General features: G+C 35.6%; 1 protein-coding gene across 1 annotated transcript; it reads left to right on the forward strand.

The window, feature by feature from the left end:
* Positions 1-9,991: 9,991 nt before the first annotated feature.
* LOC140774658 (nuclear transport factor 2-like) lies at positions 9,992-16,127 on the forward strand. The gene is made up of 10 exons (XM_073117734.1): positions 9,992-10,146; positions 11,496-11,545; positions 11,625-11,762; positions 12,326-12,632; positions 12,709-12,944; positions 13,055-13,259; positions 13,339-13,460; positions 13,536-13,601; positions 14,638-14,701; positions 15,376-16,127. The coding sequence occupies exons 2-10, from the start codon at positions 11,498-11,500 to the stop codon at positions 15,657-15,659; spliced, it is 1,470 nt and encodes a 489-aa protein (XP_072973835.1). The 5' UTR covers positions 9,992-10,146; positions 11,496-11,497; the 3' UTR covers positions 15,660-16,127.
* The last annotated feature ends 833 nt before the right edge of the window (positions 16,128-16,960 follow it).

Genomic DNA, 16,960 nt, shown 5'->3' on the forward strand with positions numbered 1-16,960 from the left:
GCTAGAGTTGTTAAGCGTCCTTCTCTACAAGCAAGGAGATCGAAGAATTGAATTTAACTCTAGAATAATTATTATGAATAAAATTATTTGGCGATCGGTAGTGACTTGGCTCAACAGCTTAGCTAGATTAATAATTTAAAAGTATGATTGACTTGGAGGAACAACTCAATAATGCGAAGACTTGAAGTAATATTTCAACCGTGTTTAATTTAAAATAATAATTCGGCGATACATAACTTAAAGTCTAAATTAGACGACTTAGTATATAACTTAGAGGGGTCTTAATACTTTGTATCTGCGAGAGTTAACTCTAAGCTTTATCTAGTCTCATGTTTAGCAAGACTCTTGAATAATAAAAATAAAAATAAAATAAGTAGCTCGGAGATCAGTTGGCCATGGTTGACTGTCTTGATCAAGTATCCAGGGAGATCCAATTAATTGGGTAAAAGGCTCTTTTTTTCTTTCTTTTTCTTTCTTTTTTTCCTTATCAATTGTCAAAGCCCATAAATGCAAAGCTCAAAGGAGGAAAAGAGATGTAGACTTGTAGTAGGAGAAGTAGATATGACTTAAGAAACTACTAGCTGAGGAAACTTTACCAAAGATGCTGTGGTCCATTTTAAGGGTGATGAGAGGACCACTACACATGGAGACCCTATTAACCTATCTCTCCTTTTCTCCATTAGACCACTTGCTGCCACCTAAAGGCAATATGCCACTTTCCATCCTTTACTAATAACACCCACCACATAGAGAGAGAGAGAGAGAGAGAGAGAGAGAGAGAGAGAGAGAGAGAGAGAGAGAGAGAGAGAGGGAGAGAGAGAGTGTGTGCAAGAACTTTTCCTTGGGTTTTACGCAGTCATGACAATTACCGCAACATCCTCTATTGTCTTGCTAAAGCAAACAAAGAAGCCAAAAAACACAAGCATCATCCCCACCAAACTCGGTACTGGATTCCCTTCCTTGGGGAACTCCTCCTCTATAATTCAGTTTTGGGTTGCTACTATAGCTTGCATACCCACAAGAGTGGCTGGCAAAGTACCTCTCTGTGTATTAATTGAATGAAACAAGTCCTTGTTTGATGTCGTTGTGATTGTAACGAGTTGGAATTTGTGATGCTGCCGACCTTAAAACTTGACGAAATCTTTTTCAATTTAGAATAGAAACGTGTCTATGTTCAATGCTCTCTCTCTCTCTCTCTCTCTCTCTCTTTCTCTCTCTCTCTCTCACTCAGATCCCCAGTGTGTGTATACATACATACATACTTAGATATAAGTATGTAGAAAGACATATATAATATATGTAAGCATATGCACACGCTTTAGTAGCTTCTCTTCAAGACTAGAACTTCCATTAATTCTTAAGTTATCTACACACAAAAATATATACCACGTACGTACGTGGAGCATATATTTTTTTCATTCTATATCCCCACTAAGGGGCCCTTTTTTTTTCTTCTTTAATTCATATTGTGCCCAGAACATGCGTAGTCTACATTATTCGAATGAAAATTAATTAAGCTCAGTGTATATCTAGTGGTCACTGCAAGGTACCAATATGCAATAACAAAGGTGACATACAATTCAAAAACTTGAACTCCAGTACAACTCTTTAAATTAATCCTTGGTGCGTGTTGCTTATCTTGGCCCTATGTAGCTACAGCACTTCATGGTTTCCTTGAGGGTGCTGATGAGTCCTGCGAAGGCTTCAAGTTTGAGCTACCAGAAAGGTCTTGTGGCATTAAGCTTGCCATATGCAAGTAGTTATATTGTTTGGCGTCGTAGTTCGGCGCAAACATTGGCAATGGATAGAAGAGATGAGTTGCTTCCTCCTGGGATAAATGGCTTCCTAGATGTGATATGCATCCATTTGATGGCCTCCATTGATGATAAGAAGTGTATGGCGCCCCAGAAGCCTGCATTACTGTGTCATTTCCTCTAGTAATGTTATCTTGCTGATCGATGCTTGCTTCCCTCGTAGCTTCTTTTGGGTTCATCCTCATATGATTAGTGTCTGCAGTACTCCAATATGTAGCTGTCGATTTGGGCAATGCCATTAGATCTACATCAACATTATTGTTATTGAACACATTGCCATTTGCCATGCTGGATGATACGGCTAGCTGTTGAGCTCTACTATAACTGACAACATCGGTACGATCACCGCCGGTAGGTTGCTGAGGCGCTTCGTGCGGAACCATCTGAGGGAATTGGATGAAATTTCCCGGTGGCATTTGGAGTGGAGGAAGCTTGTCGATCTCATGCTGCGCGGCGTCTAGAAGCCAGTCTACAACTTTGCTTGGTTGATTGAGTCCTAGTTTATCTTGAAGATCATACAATTGAATCGCAGTGGGCACCGATAGCCTGACGCGCCGATCTCGCAAGCCTCTTACAGTACTGACTTTGGTGTGTCGATCTTTTCCTCCAAATACCCGCGATACTCGAACAATTCTTTGGCTTTTTAGAGCTGAAGTAAGCCTTGAACTTGTTGATGCTTTATCATCATAAGAGCCACCTTCTTGAGTATTATTAGTAAAGCTCGCTTCTTCTCCGGAGTTTATGATCATCTTAAAATTCTCATCATCGATCGATCAATCCTATGTAATCGAATAGATTGAAACAGCTGAGATATTCTTCATAAGTAAGAGAAGTAAACTCGCTTCATCATCATCAAGGGCACGCTGCTGAATCTTTTTAATATAACTAGAGCTGCATGCTAATATATCTGTGCAAAGGCGCAGCTTAAATACCTCAGGAAGGAAGATTAATTAAGAAGAGAGTATACAAAGGGTGAAGCAAATTAAATAAGAGATGACATCTCACCCCTACTACAGGTTTATGATGGGAAGATCTCCCACGAGAATTAATTCAGATTTGCAACACCTACTTGGATGGATCGGAGTTCAGTGATGAAAGACTGGATTATTAATAACAAGAAATGAGAAGAAGAATACTTTAGCGTACATCCGGAATCTTTTCGTCACGAAATTTAGTAGAAAATTATTATTTTTGTTGCTATTGTTCATACCACAAATTAAAAAGAGGCAAGGCAGTGTTTAATCTAATCGAAAATACGGCAAGAATAAAGATATTATCATCCTGCTATGAAGATATCGGCCTCAAACAAAATAAAATTAAACAACAGCAGGTATAAATCAGATCATCAAAGGGCTATATATATATATATATATATATATATATATATATATCTATCTCTCTTCTTTGCTGTTTGCAGTAACAGAAACTAGTATGAGTGTTACTTACATGAAGCTTGAATCCTTTGAAATTTCGATAATCTTCTTCAGTGAAAAACAAGGCAGAGAGTGGGGAAGCTTGCATCTGCTAGTTTACTGAAACCTAGCCTGTCCTTTTGCCTGCAGGACTGGATTTAGTCTGCCTTTCTGCTGATCTACAACACCCCAAGAGGTTGTGCTTTTACCAGAGGTAGAAGGCGATGCTGGATTTGCAGAAACCCTAGAAAGGAAAGCTATCGCGCATTCGTGAAGATGTGGTGCTTATTTATGCTTATCAAATTGATGGGCCAATGTCAATTTCATCCTACTATGCTCAATTCATCCCACAACTACCACTTTATGGACAAGGGTAAGTTGGTCTTACCTTAAAAAAGATATTTGTCTATTTTGAGTAATGTAATACTAAGTATATAATGCAGTAGAATCTTTCCTTGAATAAAGAGGTTGTTCTTAATTTTTACTATATATCTGGTGATCATAATAAAACCAAAACTCTCTCTCTCTCTCTCTCTCTCTCTCTCTCTCTCTCTCTCTCTATATATATATATATATATATATATATATTTCGATCGAGCAACAGTCAATCATGAGCTATGTTTGCAGAATGCAAACTGTCTTTACTGTGCTGTTCAGAAGTGTAAAGTTAAAGACGCATGCCATGTATTAATGACATCTACTCAGAAGCTAACTAAAAACCAAGCAAGCAAGTAAAATGGTTCAGAATTTAAGGTGTAATAGATGAGATTGACTACATGGAAACGAACCACTTGGACTAATTACTTTGATGGTGAGTATTAAAGTAATCAAGGTCAAAGCAAGAATATAAAAACAATAAAGTACAGTGAAAAAAATCAAGACCGCAATGGAGATGAGGAGCAATAATCTTCAGTCAACGTGTCAAAGCCAAAGTTGAATTTAAAGGAAAAGATTAAAAAGCAGTGCAAGTAAGTGACCACATCAAATGAATTTACCACGTAGGCACCCTAGGAAGGTACCCTCTAGCACAGGGACCAACTTAAACCTACCTCTTTATACACTGATGCCGGAGGACCACACAACTTGCAATTTTGCTTTGCTTAGCAACTTTGTAGAAAAACAAACTGAAGTGTAATGGTAGGTTGCAAGCAGATCAAAGCATCTTGTAGTGGAGTCTATATATCTGTTACGGCTCGTTATTGCAAGCACAGGGGATAGCATTCAACATCTAGCCGACGTGGACAGCATTCCAAACTGATATCCAATTCCTTTCGTATTAATTTCTTGATGTTAAGAGTGCATATGGGAGCCTGTAAGCTTGATCAACTTGTACTGCACACCCAATAATGGTCAGTCGAAGAGGAAGACAACCACATGAAAGCGTGGCCAAGCGTGGCCATGTTGAAGGTTCAAAGAGATTGCTCCTAGAAAAGTTAAATCTCAACGAACAAGTTGTTGAGACACATCATTTTTACCCCTAGCTAGTAAATCGTATATATACGTATATATATATATATATATATATATATATATATATTCCTATATCCTCCTTGGGATCCTCTCTTGTTTCATAATCCTCCATTGGCTATGGAAAAGGACAAGCAGTTCATCTGCTCAGATATGTAGGGAAACTATAAACATGAAAAAGAAAGATATTTTATTTATCTTTAAGCCTCTCTTTTCTCAGATGAGCTTCAGAAGTATGAAAAGTAGTACAAGTAGTGTAGTATACAACTTTGGAATATTTCCAGTAACTTTTGTAGTTATGATGGTGAAAGATGATCTTTGGAGGGAGAGAAAAGGAAATAATAAAATTAAAAAACTATGCAGATGTTCTCCCTTTTATTTATGCAGCTCTACTTGCCCCATGCGATTGGAACCCTAGGAACATGGATTGCTGCTGTTTCCTGTCCCATCTCCTGGTATATTTGAAGAAAGATGTCTTCTTTTCATTTCTTCACAGCTCTCAAACACCAAAGTTGTGGGGTTCCTATATATATATATATATATATATATCATCTGCAGGAGCTTATGATTTCACATGGAAAGCCAAAAAGGCCAAAGCTTCTACAGGGAGAGAGACACACACACACACACAGATAGACGTACAGAGAGAGAGAGAGAGAGAGAGAGAGAGAGAGAGAGAGAGAGAGGTAAAAGATGCCAAGTTGAACAGGCCTTGGGCCAAAAGAGAATGGTCCCAAAAGCATGCAGTTCACTGGTAATTCATGAGCGTGACAGGAGTTGATATTATATGAAATACTATTGAGGCTTGAAGCCTTAGTGAGAGACTATTGGGCTATTGGCATTCTACTGCAACATGAATCTACTGTAAATGGTAAAATGTCATCATAAAAATATTGTTATCTCCTAAGAATTCTCTTTAAAGGCTATAAAAGCATCCTCAGAACACTGCAACAAAAAGTATAAGAAACAAGACGTGAAGTAAAAATAAATAAATTTAAATATATTAGAAAATAGAATATTTACTCAATGTATTAATATAAAATAGAATATTTACTCAATGGAGTTTGTTTGAAACCGAAATCTAATGCATTAGAATTACTGATCAATGGTTATCTTCTCTTGTTATTTGATTTTTTGTGGTAGGATTAGGATGTACAAAGTGCACGTTTGCAACATGATCAAACTAATTGAACAGTAGAATAGTTTTGTCAAGTGATCAGATCAAATGATTGAGTACAAACAGTTCAGTAACAGTGAGGCCGGTGGATCTGTGGATGTCGTTCTCTGTCGGATTTAAATCTAGAAAGGCATGGAGCCATGGACCTGTAAGGTTGTCGGTTATTATATGCATTTATTTCGCCAGTTAGCTTTGCGATTGCTGCATCTTATTTTGGTCTCTCTTTGAAATTAAATATCATATATAAGCGAGTTATATTATTATTATTATTATTATTATCATTGTTGTTATTAAAAAGAAGATCTGTTAGTGTATTTGAATATTAGAGTTTTGAGCCTACATGGACTTTCTACTCTAATTAACATGCACAATTTCCCTTTCCTTTCTGTTTATGAGAGCCTGCTTAATTTCCTAGTTTAATGCAAGAATAGTGATGAGTATATTGCTACTATAATAATTACCTGGAAAATATTTCTTTTAATTTTTACATTGCATTTCCTCAAATCCCAAGTTCCCCATATACAATCGAACACTCTACAAAGCCTATTTATCAGGTAACAAAACAAACTTAAAACAATACATTATCTGCTTTCTCAAAACTAAACACCACAAACTACACCCACCTATTACATCTAAGAACATCTCAGTGTTCCGACCAACAAAAAAATTCCAAACACCAGTTACCACTGGCCACCAATAATAACTATAACATCACCTATTTCAAAGATAATTCCACTACATACAAAGCAAAAATAAAAACCAAGTGCCTACAAAAAAAGAAAAAGAATAAATCTTAGTTCAGTAAATAGATTCCTTAGCAGATTCATTTCATTAACCTTCATTCAGTATGATCCTTCCTGCTCATTATTAGTGTGCTGCAACTTCTGAACCTTCTCTCCTGACGCATCTGTCCAACATAATACAATATTTTTAATACTAACATTAATGCTTCTCCAAGATTTCTCTTCTATTATTTCCTCTTATTTATTTATATATATGCATATATTTTTTTAATTAAGAGATTACAGACATACATATATATGCAATTAAAGCTAGGCGCAGCCAAATGGATAATATGATGCAGTGGAGGTACAGTTTGGTGATGTTGAGCAACTGTACTAAGTGTAGCCATTACTCCAAATAAAGGCACTTATTTTTCCACCTAACCAACCGGTGACAGAGATGGTAGGAAATTGATGGTTGTCCCTCGCTGGACTATCACCAAATTGCTATGATCTCTCTCTCTCTCTCTCTCTCTCTCTCTCTCTCTCTCTATATATATATATGGCACTTCTTTATTAATTTGATCTCATGTTAATACTACGTTGGATAAGAACACATGCCCAACTTGCACTGCACTCCGATGTCACACTACCTTCACAAAAACCCTAACAAAAAAAAATTCATCTCAAGATGGCACTAAGGAAGGAATCAATTGCTTAATTGCAAAGATTCAAAGTTCTCGATTGAGATAATATTTCTAGCTCATATAGTTTTGAAGACGTATATTTATGATATATATATATATATATATATATATATATATATATATATTTGTTGTATACTTCGTGCCATTAGGGCCCTTTGACAATGGGATAAGCCCGAAATTAAGAAAAAAAAGAGGTTATTTTTATTTTTATTTTTCAAATATTTGTTGCAAAAAGGAGAATAAATGCTTAAGCTGTATTTGGTTGTAAATTTTGTGGATAAGATAATTGATCTTATTATTTTTTTATAGTTTAATATAAATAAAAATTTATCATTTTCTAGAGAAAGATAAAACAAATATTTAAAATTAAATAAAAATCATAGTTTTATGTTAGAAAATACTTATATTAACATATCTTAATCATTTTTAGGATTTCTAGCCAAACAAATAATTTAATTTAATTCATTATAATTTACGCAACATTGATACTATCACAAATAAACATTTTAACTACAAATCTAATATTATATTATATTAAAGTCGCACTGTAATTTAGTAATATTATTATAGTTATTATAAATATATAATATACTCATATTATAATCCAGTAATTTGGCTACTGGGAAGGATAATTAAGTTATATAAAAAGTTGGGATAAATGGGCGAGATATCCTAAATTTTCTTATGTTAGCTAAAACTGACATAAAGCTATCTCAAAAGTGGGGTTTAACTCATTTTTTCATCCCCTATTTGGCAAAAAATTTCATTATAAAGTGGGGTTTTATCTTCGGATAAGCCTCCTCATCCACTTCATTATGCTTTATTAAACGGCCCTAAAAATATGCAAAAGATGGGCTTTCCATAAATAGAAAGTTCCAATGTGGACTCAATTCAACTCAATCCAAACACATCAAACTTCTAATGTGGATCTAGTACACAAACCAAACTCCTATTTGTTTCCTTGTTGTAACTCAATAATGAGCCACAAGTTAGTCAGTTCAGTTCAATCTGGAAGAAAAGAAAAGAAAAAGGAAAAAAGAAAAGAAGGTTAAAAAGCTTTGATCAGTGGAAATAGATTCAGTGAACAAAGGCTCTAACACTTAAGAGATAATGTACGAAAAAAATTCTTAAAGAATCTATGCCATGTTACTTTCCTATCTTATAATCTAGAGTAGAATGGTCCCTTATTAATGAATCTGTACTATGTTACTTTAACAGCAAAAATCTATGGATAGCATGGTCCAGACTCTATCATAGCACATTCAGAGCACCTACTAACTTCCAATTTAGCCCAAGAACTAGTCAAGTGTTTGAAGTCCAGATATCTAGCAGAAACAATTGATACTGACTGACTCCAACTATAGTGTTATTTCTCATGATTTAAAACATCTGGGTAGAGTTACTGTCATGATATTATTCTCATAAACGCTGATATTTGTTCTATTTTATGACTGTTGTGAGGTGCTTGGAAGAACTAGAAATCCAGAAAGCATCTTAGTTTCTGTTCTTCATAAGAAAGATACTGTTTTTTGTTTCTTCTTAGATCTAGTTAGTCTTCTGCAGAAGCCTCTTCTCTGTGATTCTAAGATCTCCAAATGAAAATCTAATCATTTCTCCAAGAAACTTACAAGATGTTAGCGCTAACGGAATCTAGGGAGGGAGCTCACCATAAGAAATCAGAGTCTCGAGATCATGCTTGATTTGTAGGCACTCAGTCAAATTATTCAGTGTATGATTCAGAGCCATGGATCATTAGGTCATTAATCCTGCACTGTGGATTGCTCCTCGCTTCTTTGACAAAGAAAAATAAAGCAGATCGACCACCTTGATCTACTATCAATTTCATTTGGTGTATTTCTAGAACTACTACTGTTTTGCATGTAGTTTTGCCACCTTCTATCCTTCTGGTAATTAGAAACTACTTCACTTCTTATTTATTTGGTAAACAGTAAGCTAAGTCTTACCAAATCTAGATAGAGAATTTTAGACGTAGCACCTAAGGCATCCATGAACAAAGATAAGAGAAGCCCTTTACAGCCCACAGTCAAGAATGTCTCAAATGTATAGCCTTTCTGAGTAGCCTCAAGAGAACAAACTGTTTTCCAAGCACTTGTTATCCAGGATGACATTGTGAATCTGTAGGGCATTCAGAATTGCTTGAGATCACTCCAAAAATGTTGTCGGAAATTTGCCAATTTTCTATTCATTTTGTACTTGAATGAATGATAAGGATAATTATAATTTTTGCATCAAGAACCAAAAACTGCTAGTTCTTTTCAAGACTGTGTTCATATACTGGGGGAAATAAAGAAGAGAAATAATCCATTGCTAGCTATTCATGAATAAATAGGAACAGAATAAAGCCCTATAATTCTGTATACAGGGACTTAGCAGTGAAAACGGACATAAAGAATTATTTTGTATCAATATATATATATATATATATATATATATATAGTAAATATATACGAAAGGTAGATTAGAAGTTAATACAAAAATATAAAAAGTAATGTTTCATATTACTAATTTTATAATATTTTTAATCTAAATGGGTATACGGATAATCAATCATTCGGATACTATTTGTTCGAATACGGAAGATCCGACCCGTTTTCGCCCTTACTTGACACGGTACAAGATTTGTACAAGACTCACACGGAAACGATTACCACCAAAAACCCCCCACCCGACCCCCAAAAGACCACTCGTCTACTCCTTTTTAAAGGCTTCGTCCCCTACTTCCCCCCCTTCGCGTCCCTCTCTTCTCGTCTCTCCGTTTTAGGGTTTCGATCGCAGCGGCGCGCCGTTTGCTTCATCCCCCTTCGTCTCTTACGTCTCGCGAAGAGGGTGAGATTCTCCTGCTCCTCTCCGCCTCTTTACATTGCATTCTCGTCGATCCTCATCCAATGTTTTGGTTTTGTTGTTTTTTTTTTTCTTCTCAATTTCTTTCTTTAAGGGTTTTTGTTTTTGATCTATTTTCTCTCAATGGGTATGTGACGCTTAGGGCGGGAAAGAAAGAAAGAAATAAATAAACCTGGGCTTTCGTGTTGTTAGCTGTGGTTATTCTTGGAGACATCTTTTCCTATTTTGGCGTTGAGATAGATTTTCGGTTCATTGGAGTTGTTTGGATTTTGTCCTTTCTTGTGAGGTTTGAGATTCGTGATCTGCTGGTTCCTTAGACTAAGGCTTTGTTTTTTACTCCAAGGCTGTTTTAATGCTCTCTTGCATTAGGGTTTAATCCTTTTATCAATGGAATCTGTGTATATAGTTCGGTCTCTGAAACTTAGTGATATTGAGCTTAATAGTTCGTTACAGTGCTAAATTGCAGCTATAGATTTGATCCATATTTGTTCATTATTCTTATTCTTTGCTCCTATCATATCTTCATTATATTATAGTCTTGATTTACCTGAACTTGGTATATAAGATATATGGTTTTCTGAATGGTTGATGAATAACTTGTTTTTTCTGCAAAATATTTGCGGTTGGACTTGAATATGTGTACGGACATAGCAATATCTGATATAGCGTGCAACACACTTTAATGGATGTTTGTTATATACCTGAATGAACCTATTAATTAAGTTTTGGAGCTTTTTCTGTTTGTTGGTCAGACAAAGATAAAATATGAGGAACTACCATCTTAGATTCTCATCTGCTGGGCCTCTAGAGATTGTCTCATAATTACGGTTATGATTACCTATTTTTAGGTTTTCTTCCCTATGAAGCTTTTATTTCTGTAAAGTTCTTGTGCAACTTATATCTACTTATCGAGTTACCATTTTATTGAATGCCAATATTTTGTGATACCTTTTGCTTTATATGGCCCATCAAAATTGTGTTATGCTGTTTAAACTGGCGACTATGATTGGAATAATATGAGTGCACGTGAGATAACTAGTTCTGCACTTTGTGGATCCATTGAAATGCTACTATTCTGTGTTTTAGTTTTATTTTACCTCTTTGGTTGTAGTGTTCTACAAGGTTCTTTGAACTATTATTCCCTTCCTCCATTTATATATGCAAATGATTAGTTTGTTGATCACTGGATTGATATTTTGTTTTGTATTTTGGTAACAAAAAACAGTTTTTCTTCTGTCTTTTATGACACACGGATGCTAATTTTTCTACTTGTATATAGAATTTTAATATCAGTATGTAATTGTGGAACCTGATTTGTTTTAAATCTATTGCAGACATGGCGTTGCAAGCTGCAACTCCTGTTCCTCCACCAAGTCCACAAGTGGTATGAACTCCTGTTTTGATCATTGTATCTAGGTTTGCTTTCATATTATGTACATGATGCTTTTAAATTGCTTATACAGGTTGGCAATGCATTTGTTCAGCAGTATTACCATGTTCTTCACCGTTCACCAGAGCAGGTTTATAAGTTTTATCATGATTCAAGCATTCTCGGTCGTCCAGATTCTGAGGGAATCATGACCTCAGTGAGCACTATGGAAGTATGTTTTACATATACAATAAATCTTCCTTTTGATAAAATTTTCGTTTAAACTTCTATTATTTTGATATTTGATATGATTAAAATTGCAGAGCTTTGTATATTGTCTATTCATAAATCATAACTTATGCCTTTTACCATTCTTTGCACGTTGTTCTATCAATCCTTTTAATGTTTTTCTTTTGGTCAGTGAATTACTGCATTTATTTTCACTTTAGGATGCTTAGCCTTACTCAATCTCATGTGGATTCTTATCTTTAATTCATACTATGTATAGAAGATGTTAGCTGCAGGGTCGTACACCTTCAACTTTGTGCTAGTTAGCGGAAACATTATAAGTGACAGCTGTATTAGCATACATTTTTCTGCATTTCCATTTTCAAAAGTTGCTACGCATATTTGGGTATCAGACAAATATATGTGTTCTTGTTTAATTTGGAGATCAGCTAACATATATATGTTTCATTTCAATTGTACTGTTACATAATTTACTTTTGGTTTTGCACTATTACAATAATTTGAAGTGCTATTCAATGATTTATTGTGTCTCTTATGCTTGAGCAGGCTATCAATGACAAAATATTGTCACTGGACTTCAGCAATTGTTTCACAGAAATAGAGACTGCTGATTCACAATTGTCTTATAGGAATGGGGTGTTCATCTTGGTTACTGGATCCTTGACTGGGGCAGACAATGTGCGGAGGAAGTTCACCCAGTCATTCTTTCTTGCCCCACAGGAAACTGGAGGATTTTTTGTGCTGAACGATGTGTTTAGATTTGTGACTGAAGGGCAACCAAGGGACATAAATCAAATGGTAGTCAATGAAATAAATGGTGATCCCCCAGTAGTTCCTTTGACTTCTGACCCAGGTATGAGGATTACCCTCTCATTCTCTTAGAAATCCCTTCTTTAATTCTTCTTAAACTCTTCTGTATATGTTGTCAGAACCTGCTCTGCTGAAGGAGCATCATGTATCTGACATTCCAGTTGCAGTCTCGGAGGTGGATGTTGAAAACAGTGAGCAAATAATCAGTCCGTCACAGACTGGTGGTTCAGGGGTTGAAGATGAGATTGCTGTTGACCCAATTGTTCATGTAAATCATAAGAATGCAGAGCAAGTTTCTGAGGTTGTTGTTCCTCTTGTTCAAGAGGAAGTACCTAAGAAATCTTATGCATCGATTGTAAGTTACCCTTATTATGCAGATTCTGGACATACATAATATAATGAAATAGACTATAAAGGTGTTGCTTATTAGCTATTAAAAAATTTTTAATCCTCTTTTAATTGCAGGTTAAGGTCATGAAAGGGAGCCCTAATAAGGCTAAGACAGCCACTGCAAGTACAGAGAAACCAGTTCTTGTGCCCAGCAACAAGGTCAATACAGCTACTGCAAGCACAGAGAAACCAGTGGTTGTGTCCGTTAAACCAGCCCATACAACAGAGACTACTGCTGCTAGTGGCACTAATGGCTCTGAAAATGGAAACTATAATGATGGTTAGTGCAGCAATAGGATAGCTGGACTTCTGCTATAACTTTTGTTCTGTCCTAACATTCTACTTTTATTACCTTGCAGTGGAGGGGCATTCAGTATATATCCGGAATTTGCCTCTGAATGCAACAGCTGAACAAGTTGAGGAAGAATTTCAGAGATTTGGACCTATCAAGCCGGGTGGTGTCCAAGTTAGAAGCCATAAGGTCAGAAGACTGTCTTGAGATATGATTCTACTGTTTTCAAGTTGATTTTTGAAAAATTTCACTGCCTTTCTGCAGATTGAACGTTTTTGTTTTGGCTTTGTTGAGTTTGAGTCACTTGAATCCATGCAAGCTGCAATTGAGGTATGGTACTTAGGCTTGAAGTTGTTTCTCATCGCTGCAACCTTTTAGATTGTTAGTACTTCTGACTTACCATGTACAACGGTTCAAGTTTAATGCAACTGTTTGACCTTCAGTAATTTGTACCACACCAAGAACTCCCTGTAGTTTGATGTGTGCAACAACCTTATTTCCTTGAGTACTATATTATTTGATTCTTCCTTATCATTTTCCTTATTGTATTAAACCGAAATCAGCCTTTTCTGTGCTGCTGCCCTTTTCTTCTTCCAGTAATGGTTCTTCTTAAATGCAGGATCATTTTTCAATGATGTAACATCTAGACTAACAATCTGATTACAGCCAAGAGTGTGGGAGCAGTGTTGATTAAATATGATAATAGACCCAAATTATTGGCTAAAATATGATTACAGCCAAGAGTAGACTAAAATATGATACCGAACCCGGATTCCTGGCATTAATACTTGTTCCCATTTGGCACAGGCCACTTTTGACATTGAAGAGGGAAACCTTAATCCGTCAAAATTTAGTTGAGGTGTCAGTAGCTAATGAGTAGGTTGAACCCAAATTTGTCATGTAGAGTTTTTCTAATGGGATTTTTCCTTTATCTGCATTACTTTATATGTTATTTACATGTGCACAGGAGCATTATTCTTGGTATACTTAAATTAGGAGTTCTGGATAACTATCCACTAAAATAATCTTTCAGTTCTTACTTTGCAGCCTTGGCAAATGTTGCTAGTTTCTGACTTCTGAGGGATAGTTTAACTTTCACCCTTAACAATTTCTGCTGTAATTTGATCTCATCACCTGAAATCTTTCCCTCCTTTTACTTCTCTTTTTTGTTTTTATACTTTCATTGAGAAATGTGAAGCAATTCATCCACCATGTTTGCCAAATATTTGATAGAATGTAAACAAAAGAGTGATGGCAAATGGCTAAAGAAGGCCTGTCTTCCCTCCCTCAGTCCTTAGATTTCATACATGTGCATATCAATATACTGATGTATTATGCTCATCATGATTTTCTGTTGAATCCTTAGGCATCACCTGTTGATTTTGGGGGGCGTCAAGCTTTTGTTGAGGAGAAAAGAACCACTACGCGAGGCAAGTGATAGTTTGGGTCCTTTAGTTTGACTTGTTTATATTTATATTTTATTTGCCAAAGGATGCTTCTTTTATCACTGTATCTTGCTGAGGAGAGGTTATAGAACATACCTCTATTTGTTGCATGGTTTCACTAAATGATATAAATTAAAGATACTGTTGAGAATTGGTAACTTGAAGCTATCTGTAGGCTATTCACTATTTAATGAGATCGATGCCTTAAGAGTTAAGAGCTAAATAGTCCTTCAACTGGCCTTTTTGGCTTAGTTATACTGTAGAGATAAAGACAAAAACCTTGAGCTTAAGTTGCCTTTCTTCTTTTGTCTGGAATATTCCCATGTCTAGGCTTTCTGGAGTGTCCTCTCTGTTGCATGAGCCAAGTTGTAGTCAAGAAGGTAGATTGGCTTATCACCAAAGTTGCAATACCTGCATAGCTTATATTAGAATCCATTAGTTATCCTTAATCTGTCTAAGAATTTGCTGTGGGTTGATGTCAGTTTGGTCAGGAAATCTGTCAACTCTCTTGGAGGAATCTCATATTTGAGTTGTGTTCAAGAATTTCTTTCTTCTCTAATTCCTCAATATGCATTGTTTGACCAATTAAATTTATTGATGGAAAAAATGATCGGCTTTGCACTGGATGGATTGCAATGCTAATGTTTTTCCTTTTCCAGTTATTAATGGTGTTGTTACTCAGAGCGGCAATGGCAGCAGTGGAAGAGGTCGATTCCAACAAGGAAGAGGTGGGTTCAGGAGTGAAAATTTCAGAGGACGTGGAAACTTTACAAACAACATCGGATACAAAAGGAGTGAATTTAGGAACCGTGTTGACTACTCCGGCCGCGGTCGGGCAGCACCAACACGTGTTATCGATGGTTATCAGCCTCGGCCATTTCCTAGTGGGAATGGCAGGTTTGGCCGCTTCAATGGCCCAAGCCAAACTGCAGTTTCTGCATAGGATTATGAACAGAGGAGAAGAGTTTGCTTAGTTTAGAGACTACCAATGATGAATTCCTTCACCCCTTTTTTTGACTATTCATGACTTCCATGTTATGTTCTCCTATTAGGAATGACACCATCCATAGTCTTGAGATAAATCATTTTTTGACTAGGTTATTACTACTGTAATAGCAGTTCCATTTTTTTTTTCGGATTAGGAAACACTGTATCTTTTTTCTTTTTTTTTTTAATCTTTAATCACATCTGGGCTGCTAGTGTCAGTTACAAGTGAGCTTTTGAGTTTGGCAGCTATTAAAGTTCCTCTACCCCAACTGGTTGCTGCTTAATTTGTCTATCTATGTAGCACTTTGAGAGATCTGCTGGTTATCTGTGGAACGGAAGAAACTTGTACCGAGTGGAAAACATTTGTTTGGCCATAATTGCCTGTATCTCCTCCACTTTGTGAGAGATTTATTATGTGAAAGATTAGCAAGGTGCACCCATAATTCTTTTAAATAACAATGCCTAGTCTTATTAATTCGACACATCCCAAGCTTATACAGCTTGCGACATTGCAAGCTGCACCCAGAAATCGAGTTTTGACCCAACTAGCCATTCTCCAAATTTTCTATACCAAACTAGACCAACTATCAGAAGAGAAACAAGTTGAAAATGTGGCTTTATTTTTTCTACGTAAAATATTGATAGTTTAGCACCTTATTGTTAATTTGGTATACTGTTCAATTTGGAAGAATAGCTTACAAAGTTTGTTGTAGACATGATATTGCGGAGATAAAAAAAAGAGATAAACGTAATGATCCTAATCAAGAGAAAGATATAGATAAAATTATATAAAAAAATTAAAGTAATATAATTTTATGCTGAATATATTATTTTATTTATAAAATATATTATTGTGAAGATATTTAAAATTATGAACGCAGAATTGTGTAGTCTATTTCATTCTTTGCTGTCAAAGTATCGGCAGAAATAATTTTTTTTCTTCTTTGGCTTAATGCTATGAGTTTGTGTTAATGTATTTATTTTGATCATAAGAAGCTCTCATTAAGAGCCTTGGCTTGTTCATAGATTAAATTAATTAAGATATACTGTGAAGAATTAAAATTTAAATTGATGATTTATTTTGAACTGTTCAACAATTTCGGTAAGAGAAAAAGCTGAACTAATAAGTGTTTTCTATTTGATGCCTCAAATATAATACTGACTAGATCTACTCTACTAAACTGTTCGGTATTTTTTGTCTAAAAGCAACGCATTGATGATTTCAGTTCTTATGGATGCTGAGTTAATTTTAAAAAA

Source organism: Typha angustifolia, chromosome 13 (assembly GCF_048772165.1).
Source record: "Typha angustifolia cultivar Huaian chromosome 13, ASM4877216v1, whole genome shotgun sequence".
In the NCBI taxonomy this organism is placed as follows: domain Eukaryota; kingdom Viridiplantae; phylum Streptophyta; class Magnoliopsida; order Poales; family Typhaceae; genus Typha; species Typha angustifolia.